The 21,231-nt window shown below is 31.4% G+C and overlaps 3 protein-coding genes across 5 annotated transcripts in view; 1 reads left to right on the top strand and 2 right to left on the bottom strand.

Annotated features, from left to right (window-relative positions):
• LOC111381091 overlaps positions 1–633 on the bottom strand; it is a 5,060-nt gene extending 4,427 nt beyond the window's left edge. Inside the window, exon 1 of the mRNA XM_023004814.1 lies at positions 564–633. Coding sequence (XP_022860582.1) covers positions 564–633 — 70 coding nt within the window. The remainder of the gene's footprint in view (positions 1–563) is intronic.
• Positions 634–2,374: 1,741 nt separating this feature from the next.
• On the top strand, positions 2,375–4,323 carry LOC111381097 (40S ribosomal protein S23). The gene is made up of 4 exons (XM_023004820.1): positions 2,375–2,519; positions 3,498–3,653; positions 3,760–3,886; positions 3,972–4,323. The coding sequence occupies exons 1-4, from the start codon at positions 2,515–2,517 to the stop codon at positions 4,110–4,112; spliced, it is 429 nt and encodes a 142-aa protein (XP_022860588.1). The 5' UTR covers positions 2,375–2,514; the 3' UTR covers positions 4,113–4,323.
• A 784-nt stretch (positions 4,324–5,107) lies between these two features.
• LOC111381094 lies at positions 5,108–10,890 on the bottom strand. Of its 3 annotated transcripts, none has more exons than XM_023004817.1 (9): positions 10,605–10,890; positions 9,918–10,118; positions 9,545–9,814; positions 8,581–8,615; positions 8,362–8,499; positions 7,673–7,826; positions 6,929–7,584; positions 5,821–6,713; positions 5,108–5,508 (listed from the first exon to the last, which is right to left on the bottom strand). In XM_023004817.1, the coding sequence occupies exons 1-8, from the start codon at positions 10,723–10,725 to the stop codon at positions 5,856–5,858; spliced, it is 2,433 nt and encodes an 810-aa protein (XP_022860585.1). In that variant the 5' UTR covers positions 10,726–10,890; the 3' UTR covers positions 5,108–5,508; positions 5,821–5,855. The 3 variants fall into 3 exon arrangements, with proteins under 3 accessions (XP_022860585.1, XP_022860584.1, XP_022860586.1); XM_023004816.1 differs by having other exon boundaries at positions 8,581–8,621; positions 10,605–10,889; XM_023004818.1 differs by having other exon boundaries at positions 8,581–8,621; positions 9,918–10,082; positions 10,605–10,889.
• Between the last annotated feature and the right edge of the window lie 10,341 nt (positions 10,891–21,231).

Here is a 21,231-nt window from a genome sequence, read left to right as displayed (position 1 = left end):
ATTGATATATTTGAATATTTGGAGGAAGATATTATCGCTTATACAGAATTCGAGATTGAGATTGAGATTGAGATTGAGATTGACGCTTAGTAGTAGTTTGAGGATGAATTTGATGCATCCGTATAGTTGGAGCATTAAATTGATATCTACGCTTTTGCAATATGACCGGAGAAGATGAAGCATCCGTTTGAGCCGTATTAAATTTATAATATATTTTTCTTTCTCTTCTTTTAACTACACATTCTATAATAAAATAATATTACATATAAATAAATAAATAATTCTTTCTTTTTAACCACACATTTTTCAAAAAAAAACACAAGTGCCGCTATTTACATACAAAGTTTTTATAAATACATCCCACTATATATACATCCTTATTAAAATTTTAAAAAATTATTATTTTCATCAACATCAAATTTCAATATTACTCTTATTAAATTCATTTATTTAAATATATGAATCCATACAAATTTTATATATTGATCCCATTATAAATACATTTCTAATACAATTTCAAATTTTTTTTAAAAAATCACTATATTCATCCAATCATTATCAACATTTATCTGGTTCTGACTTTTTATTTTCTATATTTTCAAGTCGATGCTTTTGCCCCCGTTTGGCCCCCATTCTCTTTTTTTCCTCTCTTATTTTCAACCACATAATTTTTCATAAAATAATATTACACGTCTTGAAAACTTTTTATTTTTCTCAAATACATTCTTTAAAAAAACACTATTCCAAACATTAAAATTTGAAAAAAAAATTAGGGGCCAAGTGGGGCTTAATATTTAGCCACCGTTTGGCTCCTATTTTCCTTCTCATTATTTTTCTCTATCTTATTTTCAACCATACAATCTTTCATAAAATAATACTACATGCAAATTAAAAAAAAAAAAATTATTCCTTTTTAACCACACATTTTTCAAAAAAACACTATTTTAACTATTAAAATTTGAGAAGAATGAGTTATAAAGATTAACAAATCTCTTTTCTTGAATTTATAGGATTCTATCAAGAATACACTGTTCAAAAAATCAAACAAATCACTCCTCAAATCGTATGCTAACAATTATTTATTTATTTATTTTTTTGCTTATAAACCCATACTTTTGATTGTTTGTTATTTGGCTGATGATTTTAAGTTTGTTTACTTTTGTAATGTAAGAATATTTAAATAGGTATTAAAACTTATTTTGAAAATTTTCGTATATTTTCATCTGTCAAACCAATAATTAAAAAAGTATAAAAAATAATATTTTATTTTCATATCATGAAAGAATTATAACTCTTATAATGTGTTGATTTATTTTTCTTTTAGATTTTTGTTCAAGAGGATATTTTATGATTTTAGATAAAGATGATATTTTATTATTATTAGAATTTTAGATAAACACAAACCCTAAACGAATATAAAAATGTTTTAAAAAATTTATTAAAATAAATAATATTGGATGAAGTTAGAACGATACATTTTTATTTAATTTTATACATATCTATTTAGGTAAATTTATATAAGATAGAAAATATAATATAATTATAATTTTAAAAGTGGGTGCATATATAATATGTAGACACCGAGAAACACAGCTCCAAAAATTAGGATTGGACAAATCTCCCGAACCGAACCGAACCCGACGGTATCTGAATTGAGAACCGACGGGTAGGGTTCGGTTCTCGGTTCTAGACCTAGAACCGAAAAACCGAATAAGAACCGAATCTTTCTAATTTTATTTTTTTTTATATTGAGTAAATCAAATTATTTTAATTTTTTCTAAACAAATTAATAAATTAACAATTTCTAAATCCAAAATTTTGGCCCAATAATTTGTTTCATTTCTAATTTTTTAATTTTTGGCCCAATTACCCATTTTATTGTTTCATTTCTTAGCCAAGCAAGATCAAATCCACTAAATAACCCTAAACACCAACACCAAAGTGCATAACGTTGTCTTGACTCTCGCACTCACTCTCGCAACCTCATTAATATTCCAAAACCTATACAATTATCGGTCGACACTATAAACTCCGATCGAAACTGTGACCTTCGCCAACCGAAACTTTGATCGTAGCGATCATTTGAATAAGATAGTTTACTAGTTTCTGACATTCCAAAACCATTGAATGTATCATTAGTTGTATTTATATAATTTTTTATAAATGTTAAAAATTTTAATTATAGTACAGAACCGAACGGAACCGAACCGAACGAAACCGAACTAAACGGAACCGAACCCGAACGGTTCCATAATTATATTTGGACCCGACAGTTTCATTTACTAGATACCTTTAGAACCGAACCGAACCGAACCGAACCGACCCGCGCCCACCCCTACCAAAAATTATCACCAAACGGGCGTGGAACCCGACCCAGACAGGCATATAAATAAAACTCACACATTCACGGTCGTCTTCTCCTCGGACTAGGGTTTTCTCTAAATTCGGCACATCCCCTTCCTCTTGTCCTACCCTTCAACGCTCTCGAGTTGTTCGTTCTCTTCAATCTGCAACATGGGGTATGTATATTCATATTCTTTAACTGTAAACTGTTTAAGTCTTTCTCGATGCATCGAAGAAAAGAAAGAACACGCGCCTTTAAGGAGCTATGAGCCATACTCAAGAAAAAGTAATAATGTCGTGTTTTTCAATTGAAGATTGATTAATTTTAAATAGATGTAATATTAGCTGATTGTTTCATTAGGATATTGGGACATTTTTGGGGATTTCATATTTCGAGTTCTCCAGTAATATGAATATTAAAAAAAATGAAGAATTTGATAGTAGATTTTTTGTTTTTCTTCATAATTCCCACCAAAAGATTGTTGCTTTATCTTCCACTATTTTCATTTCTCGTGTATAACAATTCTCAAGGAGGTTATTCATTTCTTTTATGTTGTTACTTGATTGTGATAGTTGCGACTTTAATAGGTCTAGACAATGCTACTAATCAGGGGCAATTACATATTTTAACAGTTTAATGTGTTTTGTTAGGATAGAAAGAGTCATAAAACTTTGAGAAACACACTCGAGGTCATATCTCGGAGATGGGAATAATAATTCTAGCCTATGCATTCTAACTCTCTGTTTTGAATGTGGTTTATTAGAAGCCTGTTGAGGATCTTAATTTTTTGAATATTGATTATTAGTGTTACTACCCTAGAATTTTTATGTGGGATTCTCTACTGTCACTTATGTTCTGAACTGCCTAAGCATTATTAAATTAACCTCGGAAACAGCAATGTGCATGACTTGATGGGTAGTCTATCTTCCTGGGCAATTTTGTAAGCCTTGTCATATAGATACTAAGAACTATGGAGTCCTCTGAGATGAGATGCAGTTTGGCTACAATTTCTGACCAAGACAATTTGGAATATTATTTCGTTGTTAAATTGAAATTTTTAGAGTTAAAAAAAGAAAAGATTTCAATGAATTTTTTTAAACATTCATAGTATTTCCAATCTCGTTGAGTAGATTCATGATTTCTAAACTATTAGGAAGACACGTGGTATGGGAGCTGGTCGCAAACTCAAGTCCCACCGTAGAAGACAAAGATGGGCTGACAAGGCGTATAAGAAATCTCACCTTGGGAATGAATGGAAGAAACCTTTTGCTGGTTCATCTCATGCCAAAGGCATTGTTCTTGAAAAGATGTGAGATTCTACCTTCTGCCTTGGCTCATCTTAAAAGTCAATTCTTATAAGGCTCAGATATGATTATGAATTCCTTAACTTGGTATAAATTGCTGTTTGTGTACAGAGGTATTGAAGCTAAGCAGCCAAACTCTGCCATCCGTAAGTGTGCTAGGGTTCAACTCATTAAGAATGGCAAAAAGATTGCTGCTTTTGTTCCCAATGACGGTTGCTTGAACTATATCGAGGAAAATGTGAGTTCTTATTATAAGTTAATTGCTGTGATTTTTCTGCTACTCATTTTCGTTAATACCTAACCTTGTAATTTTTCTGCGACAGGATGAAGTGTTGATTGCTGGATTTGGGCGTAAAGGTCATGCTGTGGGAGATATTCCCGGTGTTAGATTTAAGGTAGTTAAGGTTTCAGGTGTCTCTCTTCTGGCTCTTTTCAAGGAGAAGAAGGAAAAGCCTAGGTCTTAGTTTTGATTTTTTGTTCCCTCACTGTTGTTTTGAGTGCCTCTTGAATCGACAAAATGTTTTTAATTTCGTGAACAATTTAGTATGTGTCATCAACTTAATTGAAATTTTGATATTGTGGATTTCATATTATTATTTCTTTGTAGCTGCAACTTTGTTGAAAAGAACTCCGATGAGAGTGAATTAATGGTGGAGAGGCTATTTTTTGCATTGATTTTTGGGGTTCAGCCACTATAGTTAACAAAGGGGATTTAACAAGATAATAGCCAGCATTTTCGAGAGATTTAGAGCCTTAAATGTGGATGTGGACAACATCTAATTTCTATGATCATTAAGTTTAATTAGGATACTGCAATTATATTATTACAAAAAGGGGAGAGAAAATGATGGAAAAGCTTATTTTCTTTAAGAAGTTGAATCAAATTATTATTTAGAGGTACCGTGCATCAATTATCTTCTGGGTCATCTTTTGAATAATAAGGGAATAGCTTCTGAGCTTAATCTTTCTGGGATTCCATGCGTGCTTACACCTGAATGTCTCTCAGAATTTCTGTGCATCTTTGTTGCATGAGAATGGGAATGTGAATTCTCTTTGAAACAGCGCAGAAATGGTCTTCTTTAACATGGTCAAAATCAAATTGCATTTCACAATTTCTATATCAATTTTGCTACATGTACATTAAGTTTGATAGTTTGGTTAACATTGTTTGATGTGACAGACATAATAATTATTGATTTTAACAATACCCGTTCAAATTAATGGCTAATTTTTTTTACACAGGATGTCAAACTTAATGGACAAAAAACAACGTAGAAGTAGTTTAATTCTTTCTCAATTCGGGAGCATAATTTTAGATCCTGGAGAGAGTTTGGAATGTGTATAGTACTAAATGAGAGAGTTGAGAGGAAGTTGTGGTTTGAGAATATAGGCAAGAAATGCTTCTAGGTAATTGAAATCCACTACCAAACATTAATAAATAATACACGTAAATTAATAGTGACGGGGGAGAAAGTACTACACTACTATTCTTGCCATTCATAAAACTTCCGATATCAGAGAAAGGAGGAAATGAACACAAGCACCTGTAAGTGACATTGGGACAAAACATGACAAAAACAGTTCAACTTTTAGCTGACATAATACGCTTAAAGTTTGATAACTTCATCTAGCAGGAAAGCTGTCGAGTAGTTTTAATATGGAACAATTGGTGGGCTTACATCATATGCAATTTTGTATAAACCTTCCCTTTCATAGTCTCGTCTAATGAATGAATGGCAATATTTGAATCACCGGACACCTCCAGTTGAAGGCCTCTCACCATCAAAGTAAAGAGAATAGCCTTATCGTCCTCTAAACAAATCTTACCCACCAGGTACCGCTCTTCGGCCATCTTGCCATCTGCACGGAATAAATACAGGTGGGTTTAGTTTAACAGTTTGCTTTCAAGAATTCTACTAGTTGTCAAATAAGAGCTTGTTTGTCTCCCATTATGGGAGAAATTATAGAGTTTTGAATAGTATTTTTTGAAGAACATATGGTTAAAAGTTCAGTAACTTTATTGTTTTGTATGTAGAATATTTTAATGTGTGAATGTGTCGAGGAGAATGTTAATGTAGCAAACAATTTAATTTGTTAATGGATGACAAACAGAGGCTAAATAATATATGCAAAGTGTGAGGACTTAATCTATCAAGAGCAGTGTAACTGTACCTGAGAAACAAAGATGCTGCGCTTGAAGACTAGTGTTAGATGTTCTCTTTCTGCTCAGTAATAGGTAAGGGTATCACTATCTTTTCGACAAGCTGGGCTGCTGATTCTTTAGAGAAATCAGGACATTCACTATTGTAAAATGAATCCATGAGATCAAACGGTGCTCTGCTAGCAGTGGTTGTAGAGGCTGTTTCCGGGAAAGACGCTGAAACAGAGTCTGATATATCAGATAGAGGTTCACCCTTTTGGCTATAAACGTTTGAATTTACATATTCCTTTGATCCACTTAACTCCTGTTTATCTTCAGTCGTTTTCAAAATTGAACTCAAACACTTCCAATGATTTTCGTCATCCAATACATCTTTATCCACTTTCTGTCCAATACTTTTAGAGCCCATAGCATTATTATCTTCAACAAGAACAGCCTCGATATCCTCTCTGCGTATGTTTCTATGCATATTGAAGGCTGCTTCTTCGATCAATTCATCTGGATTTTTGTTCATAACGGCCCCAGTACCTGCGTCTAGAACTTTCTTATTTCCATCTGGCACTTTGGCTTGAACTTTCTGCAACTTCAAAATATTTTCTCCACTTCTGTTTCCTTGAGCTTCAGGTGATAAGCTAGGAGAATCTTTTACACCAGATAAGGCTTGAGAATCATTTGTCAATGCCCGTGATCTTTCTGGAAAGGATGCAGGAGACCTAGATTTTGGAGAACCAGGCTTTACATTTGCCAAAGAAGATACTGCTCTGGATGTAGGAAACTTTCCAGTCTTTGGCTTTATGTTTGAGCTCCCTTTTGGACTGCAGACAGCAGCCCCGATCTTCATTAGCACATTGCCCAAGTCAGATTGAATGCGCAGAGTTCCATTAGGAGTGCGGATGGACTTTGCCTGCAATGTAGCCGAATACTGATGAGTTCAGAAGATGTAAATCCTAAATGTTATATAATGATATAGGAAATATTAATAAGTATCAATTTACATCTTGCCTAGAGCAAAATAAAAGAAAAATATATCACATGTACAACACAACGTTACCTGAACAACCAATTACAGCCAAAATCTGAAACTAAAAGCAAGTACTAAGATAATGGCAAAAAACTAACCGCATCAAAGAACCCAATTTTTGGAGATGGCTTTCGAAGTCCTGATAGTTTTGCAGGAGCTTGAAGGGTACCACTTTGAGTTATGGATTTATTTGAAATGTTACCAGGTAAAGCAGTTCCCTTACTTTTATATTCATCTGCAATTCCATCAGTAGACCTCAGACCCAAAGGAACAACACTGTCATCTATGGATGGACAGGAGCTGATATCTAGGCTGTTCCTCGAGTTACTCGACCTTTGGTAGACCGTTGAAGATGATGATGCTGAAGACCACTCACTAATAGAACTAGCTGGTGATACACTTGAGGATATCTTAGTTGACCGCAGATAAGCTGAAAGAGTGGATGGCAGTGGTTTATTCTGCAGTGCTGCTTTCGATGGTGTTTTAGGAATGGAATCAGAGGAAGCTTGTCTAATAGTGCTACTCTTTACTGGAATTCTTCTTGCAGACATTAATGGAGAATTAGCAGTAGTTTTAGACAACATACTGTCAAAGCTGTCACTTGAAGTAGAGGACCTTGTAGACAGCATTTTGCTTGTAGTTGAAGTCCCCAAAGAAGAGGAATTGGAAGATGCAGCAGGCTTTGGCAATGCCCTTCTGGCACCACTTAAGACAGGAACTTTTGATGCCTGACTCCCTTTAGTAGAACTTGTTACTGTCAAGGTGATTAACAACAGTTTTACAGACTAAAAAATATTAATTGATCTTCTGCTGAAAATATCTGTATGTCATGAGTTCATTACCAGGTCTGAGTTTTGAGCTTCCGATTTCAGATTTGACATGACTACTACCAGTGGAATCCCTCTTTGTCGCTGATGTTGAAGTGAGGGTAGCCCTGCTGACAGCCTTGGGTGGCTTAGGCCGTAATGAACTTGGCTCGTCAGTCTTAGTGACGGTCTTCATCAAACAAAAATCTGGTTAGCGTCGGTCATTTAAGAGAATCAGAAACTTCATGATACATATTATCACCAAGACCATGGCACAGAAGACTTCTCATCAAAGCAGTGGAAAAAACTATATGGCCAATGCTTACAACAATAACAACAAAAGCCTTGTTCTTAATAAATTTGTAGTCTGATACATAAATCCTTTTTGGCCACTCTGTTTGGTCACTGCTAGGATCTATGCTTAACATAAAAATTGCATTATATATATGAGTGCTGATTTTATTGTAAAGTGTGATGGTAAGAACTGAATTTTGGTATTTACAATATCAGAGCCATTGCAAGTTTATGCATTCTGATAAAGAAAATTATACAGGACAGCAGTGAGTTCTCAAGATGTGTGTGTTGTAAAATGTTCTTAACATAAGTTTGTACATAGTGGAAGGATTAGGTAGTGTCTAGAACCTCCTCTCTTTCTTTACAGCAATAAATAAGAGATACTTGATGTACCATTAAAGGAGAGAGTTTCAAGCCAAACAATAACATACCTGGGTTACTTGCGAATGGCCAGAATCCTGCTTAACAGCTTTTCCCGATTCTTGCTTCCCAATATTTTGTTTTGGCTGACATTTTGGCATCCTAATTGTTTGCCTGCTAGTATTCTTTAAACCTGGTTTCACGAGCAGCTGAAATTTGATATCAGTCTCCCATCATTACAACAATCAAGCCATGATTACAAGAGACACTTTCCAATCAATTGAATGTACCTTTTTTTGAGAAGCAATACTTTCCTTCTTCAAAGCTGTTTCTGCCAGCAAAACATGAACATGAGAAACAGAACTTGCATGGGAACTTGCCTTCTACAACATCAACAGAGAGGAAGTCTGCTAAATGCTAATCCTGATGTTTAGTCATGGATGCAATTCAGTTGAAATTATCTGATCTTGGGACATGAAAATAGCAATTATTTCTTCTATTCAGTAAATTTAGAAGAGCTAAAAAGCAGCACTATAAGATTATCCATGTATGTTGTATTGCCAACTTCATGATTCACGTCAACAGAGATCACTATGCATTGAAGTACCCAGATGAACTATATTCCATTTTATTTGGTTAGCGTTAATCTTATTTGCTAAGTGAAAATCCCTTCAACTGTATGAACTAATTGAATTCGTGGATTGTTTGGCTTCAACCTTCAAGTACAATTGTAAATATAGCAGTTAGCCAGTAGGACATCAAGTTGAGAAGAAACAGCATTGTTGTAGCAGTTCATGGCAGGGCTGTGATTGTAAAACATAGCTAGAAATGTTTCAGAATGGGAATTCTCGAAAGATGACATAAAGCTACTCCACTAAAGGTAAGATGACGAGACGAAATAAATTATTTTGAGTGAATTCACTGTCATGCAGAATAGGTGAAGATGTGGAAGTACATTGTGACGAAGTTGCAAAAGAGTAACATGAAAATTGATTGAAGTTGCAGTTCAACATACTGCACGTCCTCTTAACAATCAAAAAAGAATTGAATTGTCACTTTTCTTGAGTTTTTGGAACTAAAAACAGAAGTATCACTGTTAATGGAGAGTGCCAAGTAAATGTGAAGGAAGAAGCAGTTTTCAAGTTCAGTTTAGTATCAACTTAGTAATTCTCCTGAAGACACAATAATGTGCATTGCATGGATTGCATATGAAACATACAGTTAGCTACACCGGATTAACAAAAGGTTGCTCACTTGCTATAGCTTGGTTATCTATCTCCATGGCCGCTGACTTGCTGATATAATTTGTTGCATTGGGAACTTTCTTATTGGATCTTTGGATGGAAGCTCTGATGTCTACGAACAAGTCATCCTCAAGAGATTCCACCGTAAGATTATCACTTTCAAGACTGGATATTGAATCAATAGACCTTCTTATTTCCTCTTTGATTCCAGGTAATAATTGATTTTTGTCCTTTTCAGCTACTTTAATCATAGTGGACAATTCTTCTGGGTCTAAAACACCTGAAATTTTCGAAATAAATTTGCATATAACGGCAAAAAAGATAAATGCAGAGTACAACCGTACGCTAGACTCACGACTTGATCTTCAATGCACAAACAATACCTGCATTACTGAAGAAAGCACTATCCCATGCTAAACTTTTACGCAAATTACACCTTCCATTTCTTCTCGCTTTTTCATGATCAGTTGATTGACGGAGCTGAGGCGTGTGGTGATCCACGTCAATTTCAAGAGTGGTGTTCACTTCCTTTTCAGAACCCAGAACTCCTGACAATTTACATGTTTTTGGTTCTGTCAGATTTCCTGAGAAGGATTCAAGTACCATTATATCTAAAATTCCAAACAAAAAAAATAGAAAAAAGAAAAAGAAAACAATTAAAAAATATAGAAAACGAGACATAGCATAAGTAAATTGTGGAAATAATTGGGATATCATCAAAATCATCTCGATTTCTTCTCTTATTCATATTAGGCATTTCTATGGTATAATGTTATCAAGAAACACACATTATATGCCCCAAGAATCCAACATTAAAAACGAATACAGTTACATATCAAGAGGACTAGCAGCTAAACTTCAACAAAATTTCATATCGGCACAGAAATTAAATTGAAACACATTCCACTTCCGAGCTCCGGAACCCCAATCTAAATACTCGATTGCATATGACATAGGCAAAATCAGAGGAACACGTACAGAAACAGAAGATGCACATACATTCTTCGATAAATCAAACCTATGCGCACACAGTCACACAATACGTCGAAAACAAAATTAAGGATTTGAACCTGAAAATTGATTGTCGTTTTGAGACGACAGATCCATGAGACTGATGGCTTCGGCTGCAAGATCGATCTTCTCAGAATCCTCTATTTTTTGGTTGGATTGATAAATCGGAATCTTTTCCATATAGAGTCAAGAACTGTATTTGCAATTGCTAGTGTAGACGTGTAGCCTAGGAGACAGGGAGGAGACCGAGAGCGCAAAAGTAAGGAGAAAGGGGATGAGGAGAGAGTGCAATGGGAAATTTTTGAACTGCCGAAGAGGCGGTTTTCTCCAATAAGAAAAATATTATTTCAAAAAATCTGGGTTTCACATGGAGTGGGCATATGGGCAGCAAAACTCAACCTAATTCCCCAATCGACGCGTTTCATTGATTATTTTTTAATTTTAATCACACATTTCACGAGATTCTCAATTTATACTCAAAAATCTTTGTCAAATAGGAACAAATTGAACAATTTGAGTCAATTTTCCTAGGACCGTTAAATGGAATGAGTCATTCATCGGTTCGATTCGTCCCATACACGAGCTGAGCAAAGAAATCATGGATCGAGCTACAATTGCTTGAGTTGACAATTATTCTAATTTTCTTCATTTTTTTTTTTAAAGAACATACTATTTTTTTTGTTTAAAAATCAATATATACATTAACGTCTTTTAATTTTTTTAAAAATACCTCATTTTCATTTTAAGTCAATATTTCAATTTTTATTGGAAACAACATTTTTCCGGATTACATGGTCGGGTAACATATATCTTACTGTCTTGCTCGTGAAGCACCATTAAAATATTATTAACAAAAAACATTATAAGGTGTCATTATGTAACTTTTAGAGCTTGTTTGGTACGACTATTAATTCAATTAAAATCAATTTTTTTATCGTTATTTTACTATTTCAGTCGTCATTTATGAATTCTTCTCTCACAGGTAGGACCCACTTTATCTCTAACGATCAAAAAATCAATTATCAAAATCTCTACCAAACAAGCACTTAATATATGTGTTACTTATTTTATGATTTATATTTATAGAATGACATATATGTTATTGTATTAATTCATTTCAAAAACTTGCCCCTTGTTTGATTCCCATTACCCAATAATTCATTTTTTCCTGTTCATTTTCAATCACGCATTTTAATAATAAAATAATTTGCACGTAAATCTAAAAACATTCTTACTTTTTAGCTACATTATTAGAAAAATCACTATTACAAAATTCATTTTAACATAAAAATGAGCCTCAAACAATGGCCTATTATCATTCCATCCTACACAATTTACCACATAGGTAGCAACAAATCGGGTCAGATTTCTTGAATGCACGCGCGCGCTTGCCCTTGTGATGTGTGTTGCAGTTTTTGAAGTTATTAACAACGAGGTTTATGTATGGCCATAACCGATTTCTACGATCTCAAAGGATTTTTTATAATCATGAATTTGTCAATATTAATCTACGTAAAATATTAAATTCTTTCTATCACTTTATATACAAATATGTTTATGATCAAAAGAGTGCACAATGTGATATTAGTCTGTACCTTTTATGTTGACAAATTTTTTAGATTAAAGGATGGTCAAGAAAGTGGAATTTACGTGAATTGCAAAGGATCCACAGGGAGAAAGATGCTTCATTTGTGTAGTTAGTTACATTTAAAGAGTTTCTAGTTCTTAATCGTTATGCAACTTATGTTTAAATTAAAAAATATGTTAGTTTATCCTTCTTTTAAGATTTCCTAGTTTTTTTCTTGATGAGAACATTTAAATTATTATTTGATTTAAGTATGCATATGATTAAAATTGTCAACAAAAATGTTTAGCTTACTACTTGAATTTTGTTGCATCATCTTGAACATAATTATTTGAATTTTTGGACAAAACTAGTGGGGTTTGAAAGTCCTATCAATCCTCTATCCATTGATTTTGGAATCAAGTCATTTGAAGGTCAGTGGGATAAGTTATGCATTTTTTCACATGCTGTATTCAGTGCACCTGATAATAGTTTTTTTCTGCACATGTTTGAATGTCTATTTGAGTGCCTAAATGATGTTATAAAATTCTAAAATTTGACTATGTCGTACTTGAATAAGTTTAAAAAAATACTGAAAAAAATTCATAAAATTATAAATTCAATAAATGGTTCAACTAAGCTTGATCGCTGGGTAACGCGTTGTTGAATTTACCTCCATTAATGCACCCTAACATTTATTTTAACCCTCCATTTTACTTTTTGTTATTTAACAAATCAACATTATCTACCTTAAATCATTTGTAACAAAACGTAGGGTAACTACAAAGTTAAAAAACGAAATCAAGAAAAACTTTTATTTAACCCGAATTTTTGGAAAGGAAAAAAAGAACATTGTTTTTGTACAAATTTCAAATTCTAAAATTGGGTCGTTATTGCTGATAACTCAGTTATTCATTAATCTTTGTAATCAAATTTAGTTAAACTTAATACTTTAAATCTTTGGTGGGCTTTCATCGCCTTAAATGGGTCGAGCCTCCATAACTCGTTTATTAAATGGACTACATCAATCAATTTAATAATATTAGTTTGTGTCTCGTGCGTTGCACGAATTTTGTATTTATTAGCGTAAAATTTATAGATTGTACAAAAAGTATTTGGAAATAAGAAATGTTTGTTTGATTCTCATCTTTTGGTCGACTGTATATTTTATGTCACTATAATTTATTTTTATTCTTATAAACAAGTATAATGAATGTTGTGATTGTATACATGTCAATGATAATTTATTTTTAATTATTTTTTGTATTTTTTGTTTAATGTAGATGAAGATATATTTTTTTTTAATCTGATATTGCAAATAAGTTGTAAATTGAATTTTGCAAAATGTTTTTCGTTAGCAACTTCGATTCGAGAGGCTATACTTGTAGTTCAAAAATTATCCATGCAGTTATAAATTGAAAGAGAATATACACATATACAAACATTTAAATAACAAACTCAGGTTCGCACGTAAAATAACTTGAAGTGGCACTTACTGAATGACTAACTCCCTTGTTGGCGTAAGAATTAGAACCCTAACAGCAGGCCTATTTTTCAAACGCTACAACAGTCACTCCAAGGTTGGTAGGGCAAAAGAATTTAAAAAAAAAATTTTATTTAAAAGAGAAAAGAATTAAAAAGAAATTTAAATAAATTGATAAAAAAACCAATTATTTATAAAGTAAATTTTTCAATTTTAATTAAATAATATTTATATATTCTTCATTTAATTTTCATAACTTTATTTTATTTTTTACTTCTAAATAATTTTAAACGAATTTTTTTACTTCTATAAGTAATTTTTACATATATTAGAAATATTTTTTGTTAATATGTTTATTTTTAAATTTTTTTTTATTAAAAGTGATTTTGTTTTTTTTTAACTTATAAAAGTGGTCAGCACGAAGTAAGGTAGGAGGTATAGAAAGTTGCGTGTTACATAGTTTCACATTGTCTTTCTTACACTATATATATAATATAATAATATAAGCAAATGAGTTGATTTGAAAAGGCGTGGCCATAGCGTATGAAAATGGAGAATGAAAAAGTACAAAAAAAATAATTTCAATAATCCTCCGTGCACGGAGACCACACTATATATAATTTTTTTTTTAATTCTTCTCTTCAATTTTTTTAACCTACAAATAACTTTTTTGTTAAAACTGAAAAATTAAGTTTTATTTGGAAAAGAAAAAAATTAAAAAGAAAAAAATAATTGATTTTTTTAAAGAAAAAACGCATTTATTAACACATATGTTTAATCTCTGTTTAACTATTTTCGATATTTATTTATATCATTCGATGTCTCTACGATATAGTTCTCAAAATGAGTTTCGAGAGAATGTAAAACATTTATCAATTCGACTATCGTACAATCGTCAATGAATTTTTAAAGTTAGCTTGTTATCGAAAATTTCAAAATAATAATAAAATAATTGATTTTTTTAAGAAAAACGACTTATGCGTATTTTTTAACAGATACGTTTAGTATCCGTTTAACTATTTTTGATATCTATTTAGATCATTCGATATCTCTACGATATAGTTCTCAAAATGAGTTTCAAGAGAATGTAAAACATTTATCAATTTGACCGTCATACAATCGTCGATGAATTTTTAAAGTTAGTTTGTTATCGAAAATTTCGAAATATAGTTTGAAAATGCCTACTTTGACGTCCCATAACATTTGCTATGATTGACCATTTCACGCACCGTTAACGACGAGCAATACTATACCGCGAGCACTTCAAAAGATATTAAGAATGTAATATTTCGACATCGTTTGATATCCCGTAATGAGCCTGAAAATGAACGCAAAAACATAAGCAAAAAAAAAAAAATTCATTTATCTCTCTGTGCACGAGGACCTTGGTCTCCTTGCACGCCAGGTCTCCGTGCACGGAGTCCTCTTTTTTTTTTCTTCATTGTAGTTAATTATATATATATATTTTTTAATTTTTTTACAACTTGAAGCAAACTTTTTACTATGTAAAGAAATATACTTAAAACTTTGAGTTAATATTTAATCTAAAGTAATATTTAGATAAATTTAATTTAAAAAATTCAATATTACTAAAAATATTACTATAAAATTAAATATTGTCTAAAATTATTAGATATATCCAACTATGATAATATAGTTTTTTTTTTTTTTAGTTTTCTACATTTATAATAATGTAAAAAAAAAAAAGAATATCCATGCACTCTATGCACGGAGGAACGCGTCTTTTTTGCTCCGCACTTGAAAAAAAATGAAATTTTAAATAATTGAAAAAAAATTTACGTCATACCGCATAATTTTTTTGAGCAAAATGATGTATTGAGAAAAATGTTGCGAAAAAATAATAAATAGTAATAAAAAAAATTGATTTTTTTAAGAAAAACGACTTATACGCATTTTTTAATACATACATTTAATGTCCATTTAACTATTTTCGATATTTATTTGGATCATTCGATGTCTCTACGATATAATTCTCAAAATAAGTTTCGAGAGAATGTAAAACATTTATGATTCGTATAATCATCGACGAATTTTTAAAATTAGCTTGTTATTGAAAATTTCGAAATAGTAATAAAATAATTGATTTTTTTAAGAAAAACGATTTATGCGTATTTTTTAACACATACGTTTAATGCCCGTTTAACTATTTTTTATTTTTTTAAATATTTGTGTTGTTTACATTATAAATTTTTTTTCAATATTAAATTCTTTTCTCTTAATAATTCCAAACAGAAACTCAGTTTTGATTTGCATTATAAATAATTTTTCTTTTCAACTTAAAATTCTTTTTTAATTTCTTTCTCTTTAATTTTTTTACTCACAAGTAACTTTTTACGTCTTAAAAATATTTTATATCTTATATTATTAGTATTTTTATTTTTTAATGATTTCAGATAATATTTAATTTTATAGTAAATTTAACCAATAATCACTGAACTTTACAATTGATTACTACTTGCTCACTCATCTTTCACATATTACTGAATGCTCACTCATCTTTTCATATAATTACTCATTCACCACTCGTCTCTTCAAATAATTGGGCTACTTTTACGGCAAATTTTCGACAACTTCCGACCACAAAGAATGTCGAATTTTGATACCGTTGAAAAGCCCACGATGTCCACTTCAATTACCACCCAAAATCTCATTATAACTCCAAGAGATTCGATCGAAAAATTACCTTAAAAGTAGCCCAAAATTCTGAAAATCTGCCCAGATTTTCAGATTTTTTGGGCGACTTTTAAGGCAATTTTTCGGCAATTTTCAACCGTCAAAACTATCTAATTTTGATACCATTGGAAAGCCCACAATATCCTCTTCAATTACCACCCAAAATTTCCCGATAACTCCAAAGGATTCGGTCGGAATAAACCCACAAAGTCAGCATCTTGAAAAGGCGAAAATCTGGACAAAGTTCGGGATGCTGACTTTGTGGGTTTATTCCGACCGAATCCTTTGGAGTTATCGGGAAATTTTGGGTGGTAATTGAAGAGGACATTGTGGGCTGTCCAATGGTATCAAAATTAGATAGTTTTGAAGGTCGAAAAATTGCCTTAAAAGTCGCCCAAAAAATCTGAAAATCTGGGCAGATTATCAGAATTTTTGGACGACTTTTAAGGCAATTTTTCGATCGAATCCCTTGGAATTATAATGAGATTTTGGGTGGTAATTGAAGAGAATATCGTGGGCTTTCCAACGGTATCAAAATTCGACATTCTTTGTAGTCGGAAGTTGTCGAAAATTTGCCGTAAAAGTAGCCCAATTATTTGAAGAGACGAGTGATGAATGAGTAATTATATGAAAATATGAGTGAGCATTCAGTAATATGTGAAAGATGAGTGAGCAAGTAGTAATCAAGTGTAAAGTTCAGTGATTATTTGTTAAATTTACTCTAATAAAATATATAAAAAAATTTACTTTAAAATATTGTATTATATTGTAAGAAACTGCTGCAACACGTAATTTCTATACCCTCACCACTCCATGCTCAACCACTCTTATATAGATATATATAGTAGGAATATAAGAAAAAAAATTACTTTTATATAAAAAAATAAAAAAATATTTTACAAAAAGTTACTTTTAAGTAAAAAATTTGAAGAAAAAAAGAATTAAAAAGAATTTTAATTTTTGTTGTTGATATTATAATTTTTTTTTTCAATTTATAATTCTTTTCTCTTAATAATTTCAAACAGAAACTTAGATTTGAGAATTTTTTTCTGTGTAATTTTACGTTATAAATAATAGTTTTTTTTAATTTAGAATTCTTTTTAAATTTTTTTTCCAAATTTTTTTATTATTAATCAGTATTTTTTAATAGTTTGAGATAAAATTTAGTTTTCTAGTAATAATTCAATATATAAAATGATGAAAAAAAATATATTCACTCCGTGCACGAAGAAATTTTTTTCATCATACCACATAATTTTTTTGAGCAAAATGATGCATTGAGAAAATTGTTGCGAAAAAGGAATAAATAGTAATAAAATAATTAATTTTTTGAGAAAAACGACGTATACGCATTTTTTAACACATACATTTAATCTCCATTTAACTATTTTCGATATTTATTTAGATCATCTGATATCTCCACGATATAGTTCTCAAAATGAATTTCGAGAGAATGTAAAATACTTATCGATTCGATTATCGTACAATCGTCGACGAAATTTTAAAGTTAGCTTGTTATCGAAAATTTCGAAATAGTAATAAAATAATTGATTTTTTAAGAAAAAGCGACTTATGTGCATTTTTTAACATATACGTTTAATGTCTGTTTAACTATTTTTTATATCTATTTAGATTATTCGATATCTCTATGATATAGCTCTCAAAATGAGTTTCGAGAGAATGTAAAACATTTATCGATTCGACTATCATACAATCGTCAATAAATTTTTAAAGTTAGCTTGTTATCAAAAATTTTGAAATATAGTTTGAAAATGCCTACTTTGACGTCCCATAACATTTGCTATAATTGACCGTTTCACATACCGTTAACGACGTGCAATACTATGCCGCGAGTACTTCAAAACGATATTAAGAATGTAATATTTCAATTTCGTTTGATATCCCGTAATGAGCCTGAAAATGAACCCAAAAACATAAGTTAAAAATAAAAAATAAAAAATTCTCTCTTTTGGTCTCTGTGCATGGAGACTAATGTCTGCGTGCACGGAGAGATTTTTTTTTTCTGTGTAGTTTTACGTTATAATTTTTTTCAATTTAAAATTTTCTTTAATTCTTTTCTCCTCAAATTTTTTACTTACAAGTAATATGTTGTAAAAAAAATTCTGTCGCATATTATCTCTATTTTTTTTTTTATATAAAAGTGATTTTTTTCTTATATCACTACTATATATATCTATATCGGAGTGGGGGAAGAATGGAAATTACGTGTTGCAGTAAATTTGGAGGTAGTGTATAATAAAATAAAATATATATCAAGCAAACGGCGTCGTTTTTGGCCCTCAATTGAAAAAAAACAAAACAAAACAAAAATGCTACACTAAAGATGAATCAAGACACTGTTACTTTCTACAGTGTCCTCACATTTTCCTTTTTATATTGTAGGGATAAAATTCAGGAATTTACATCTCTGATCTCAAGCCACTTCTCTTCCCTGACCAACACCATTTTCTCAACCTAACAGCATATGCAACTATCCTCATTGCATCATAATTCACCGAATTGCATAAAAAATTTTGGTGCAAATATCCTACAACTCATTGCACCATTTTGTATCAAAATTGTTAAATACCATTTTACCATTCTCTTTCTCTTCATAACCAATTTTTGTTAAGAATACATTGGCCCATCCATCATACAGTAAATTTTAATTCTAAATTTTATTATTATTATTGTTGTTGTTGTTGTTGTTGTTGTTGTAATAAATTTTAATCATTTAATCAATAATAATTAATTGTGAATACTATTTCGACTTTGTAATATTATGATTTTGCTATTTGAAGCGTATTGCACTCTTTTTTAATATTCATGATTTTATATTTTCTTAGTTGTTATATTTATATTAATACTAGCTTACTGCTAATCAACTACGGTGAAAAAAGTATGTAGGGTTTGGGTTTGTATGTCTAAAATTGATCGATTGAAAATATTGGATGAAAACGCGTAGGCTATAGTTATAATAGGATATTGACTTATTTTCGTTAATGATATGTTGTTCAAAAAAATTTTGAAATTTTATTTTTGACCTCACAATTCAAAATGTTTGGGTCCACCCCTAGCTTGAATGGATTTTGTTACCAAAAAACAAAAAAAACAAAAACAAAAAAAATTTGCACATGAAAACCTTTGCATTATAAAATAAGGAGTAGAAGAGAAGGTGTTGACACATAAAAATTCAGTCCAAATCGAACGGTCCAAGGAATGAAGCCAATGAAAGGGTATAAAATTGATTTTTATTTTGTGATTGGAATGCCGCCACGGTGATTGAGGTGGTTCGATCCACGGCATCAGTTAGGGAGGTGCACCGACGTCAATTGCAAGCACATGAAAGCAGGGACGACAAACCAAACCAGTATTGAGAAAAATGCAATCGATTATGATTATTATTATTATTATTATTATTATTATTATTATTATTATTATTATTATTATTATTATATCGGGGTAAATAAATGTATTGATCAAAAATTGAATACAAAAACTCTAGACATCCTCGAGCTTACAGAATTAACATTACAATCGGTCTAATGACCCAAAACAAGAGATTGAAAATCAATCAAACATAACTACATCGTCTAATCTAGAACATGATGTCAGTGATGGTTAGTATAGTTGAAGATAATTTATATTTAAAAGTCTAATCAATACATAAATGCAGACTCGAATTTGAGGGACCAACATTGTACCAATGAACCGAGCTCCACGTACAGGAACTCAGTTCACAGGGACCTCACAAGCTCCTCACTGTTTGGGATCGGGCCCCACACATATTAAAAAAAAATTGTGAGGCCCGCCCCCACCTCTTTCTCACTTAGTAGGGCCCTATGTACGTGCATCATTTTCCTGTACCAATACGTCATCCGCATGACAGAAAAGGACCTCATTAACTAAGCATTGGCGACTGGTGAGGTCAATAAAATTGGATACTCTTCATAGACGTGTGTAATATCCAATCGCCGATCTTCACCTACATGCCTCATCTTCCCCTTTCTTTATTAGTTTTTATACATAAGTCAATTGCATTCAAAAGGTAAGCTTTTAGCCCTTGTTTGAGCCCTTTTTTGGGATAGAATAAATTTTTTAATAGTGTATTAATGAGAAATGTGTGGTTAAAAAATAAGAAATTTTTTTGGATTTAAGTGTAATATTATTTTATTAAAAAATATGTGGTTGAAATGATGTCAAAACACTGTTGTAAAAGGCATTTTTTCATGAGAATGGGGCTCAAACAAGGGCTTAACCACAAATCAGATCCCTTCTTTCTAATTTCTCCTACAAGCGGTAATTTTGAATTTTCGATAAAAAAAGCTTGACCTTCATAGTTCAAACGTTCATTGAACTTTTTTCTGGAACAATGACTTTTGCATTTAATGGTATGTTTTATTGTGCAAGTAACTTATAGATAAACGATGTAACTTTGATCCTACTAAATTCTGAGGTCAACAATGACCAATAATTAAAATTATATGATAACTAGCAATTTGATTATATTAGACCGTAAACTTGCAATATTATGTATTATGTTATTCTCTATTTCGTGCCACCAAAAATGGCCATGTGTTAAGCACATATATCAATTGTTTAATTTTTCTTTTCCCGCCATGTGTTAATCATCCCAATTTTAAAATGGTATGTTACAAACAAGGTTTTCACATCTTATATATCTAGGTCACTTGAGTTTCAACTTGCCATACAAAAGTTGCTCTAAATTATTTTGTTCCACTAGATTTAAGGGTGTTAAATGAGATGAGCCACGTGATCGCCTAACAAACTGCCTTTCTCAACCAAAATGAGGCTCGACTCACCCCACTAGTTCGCGTTGGTGGAATAAGCCTAGCAAGCTTACCCAGTTTAATTTTTTCTTTTTCTTTTATCTAAATTTCTAACTATGGCGAGCGAACTCATGTGCTAATCGATGAGCCACTGA

This window comes from Olea europaea, unplaced genomic scaffold, assembly GCF_002742605.1.
Source record: "Olea europaea var. sylvestris unplaced genomic scaffold, O_europaea_v1 scaffold2255, whole genome shotgun sequence".
NCBI lineage: Eukaryota > Viridiplantae > Streptophyta > Magnoliopsida > Lamiales > Oleaceae > Olea > Olea europaea.
The sequence above is the reverse complement of the archived record's forward strand: the minus strand, read 5'-3'. Positions and strand labels throughout refer to the sequence as shown.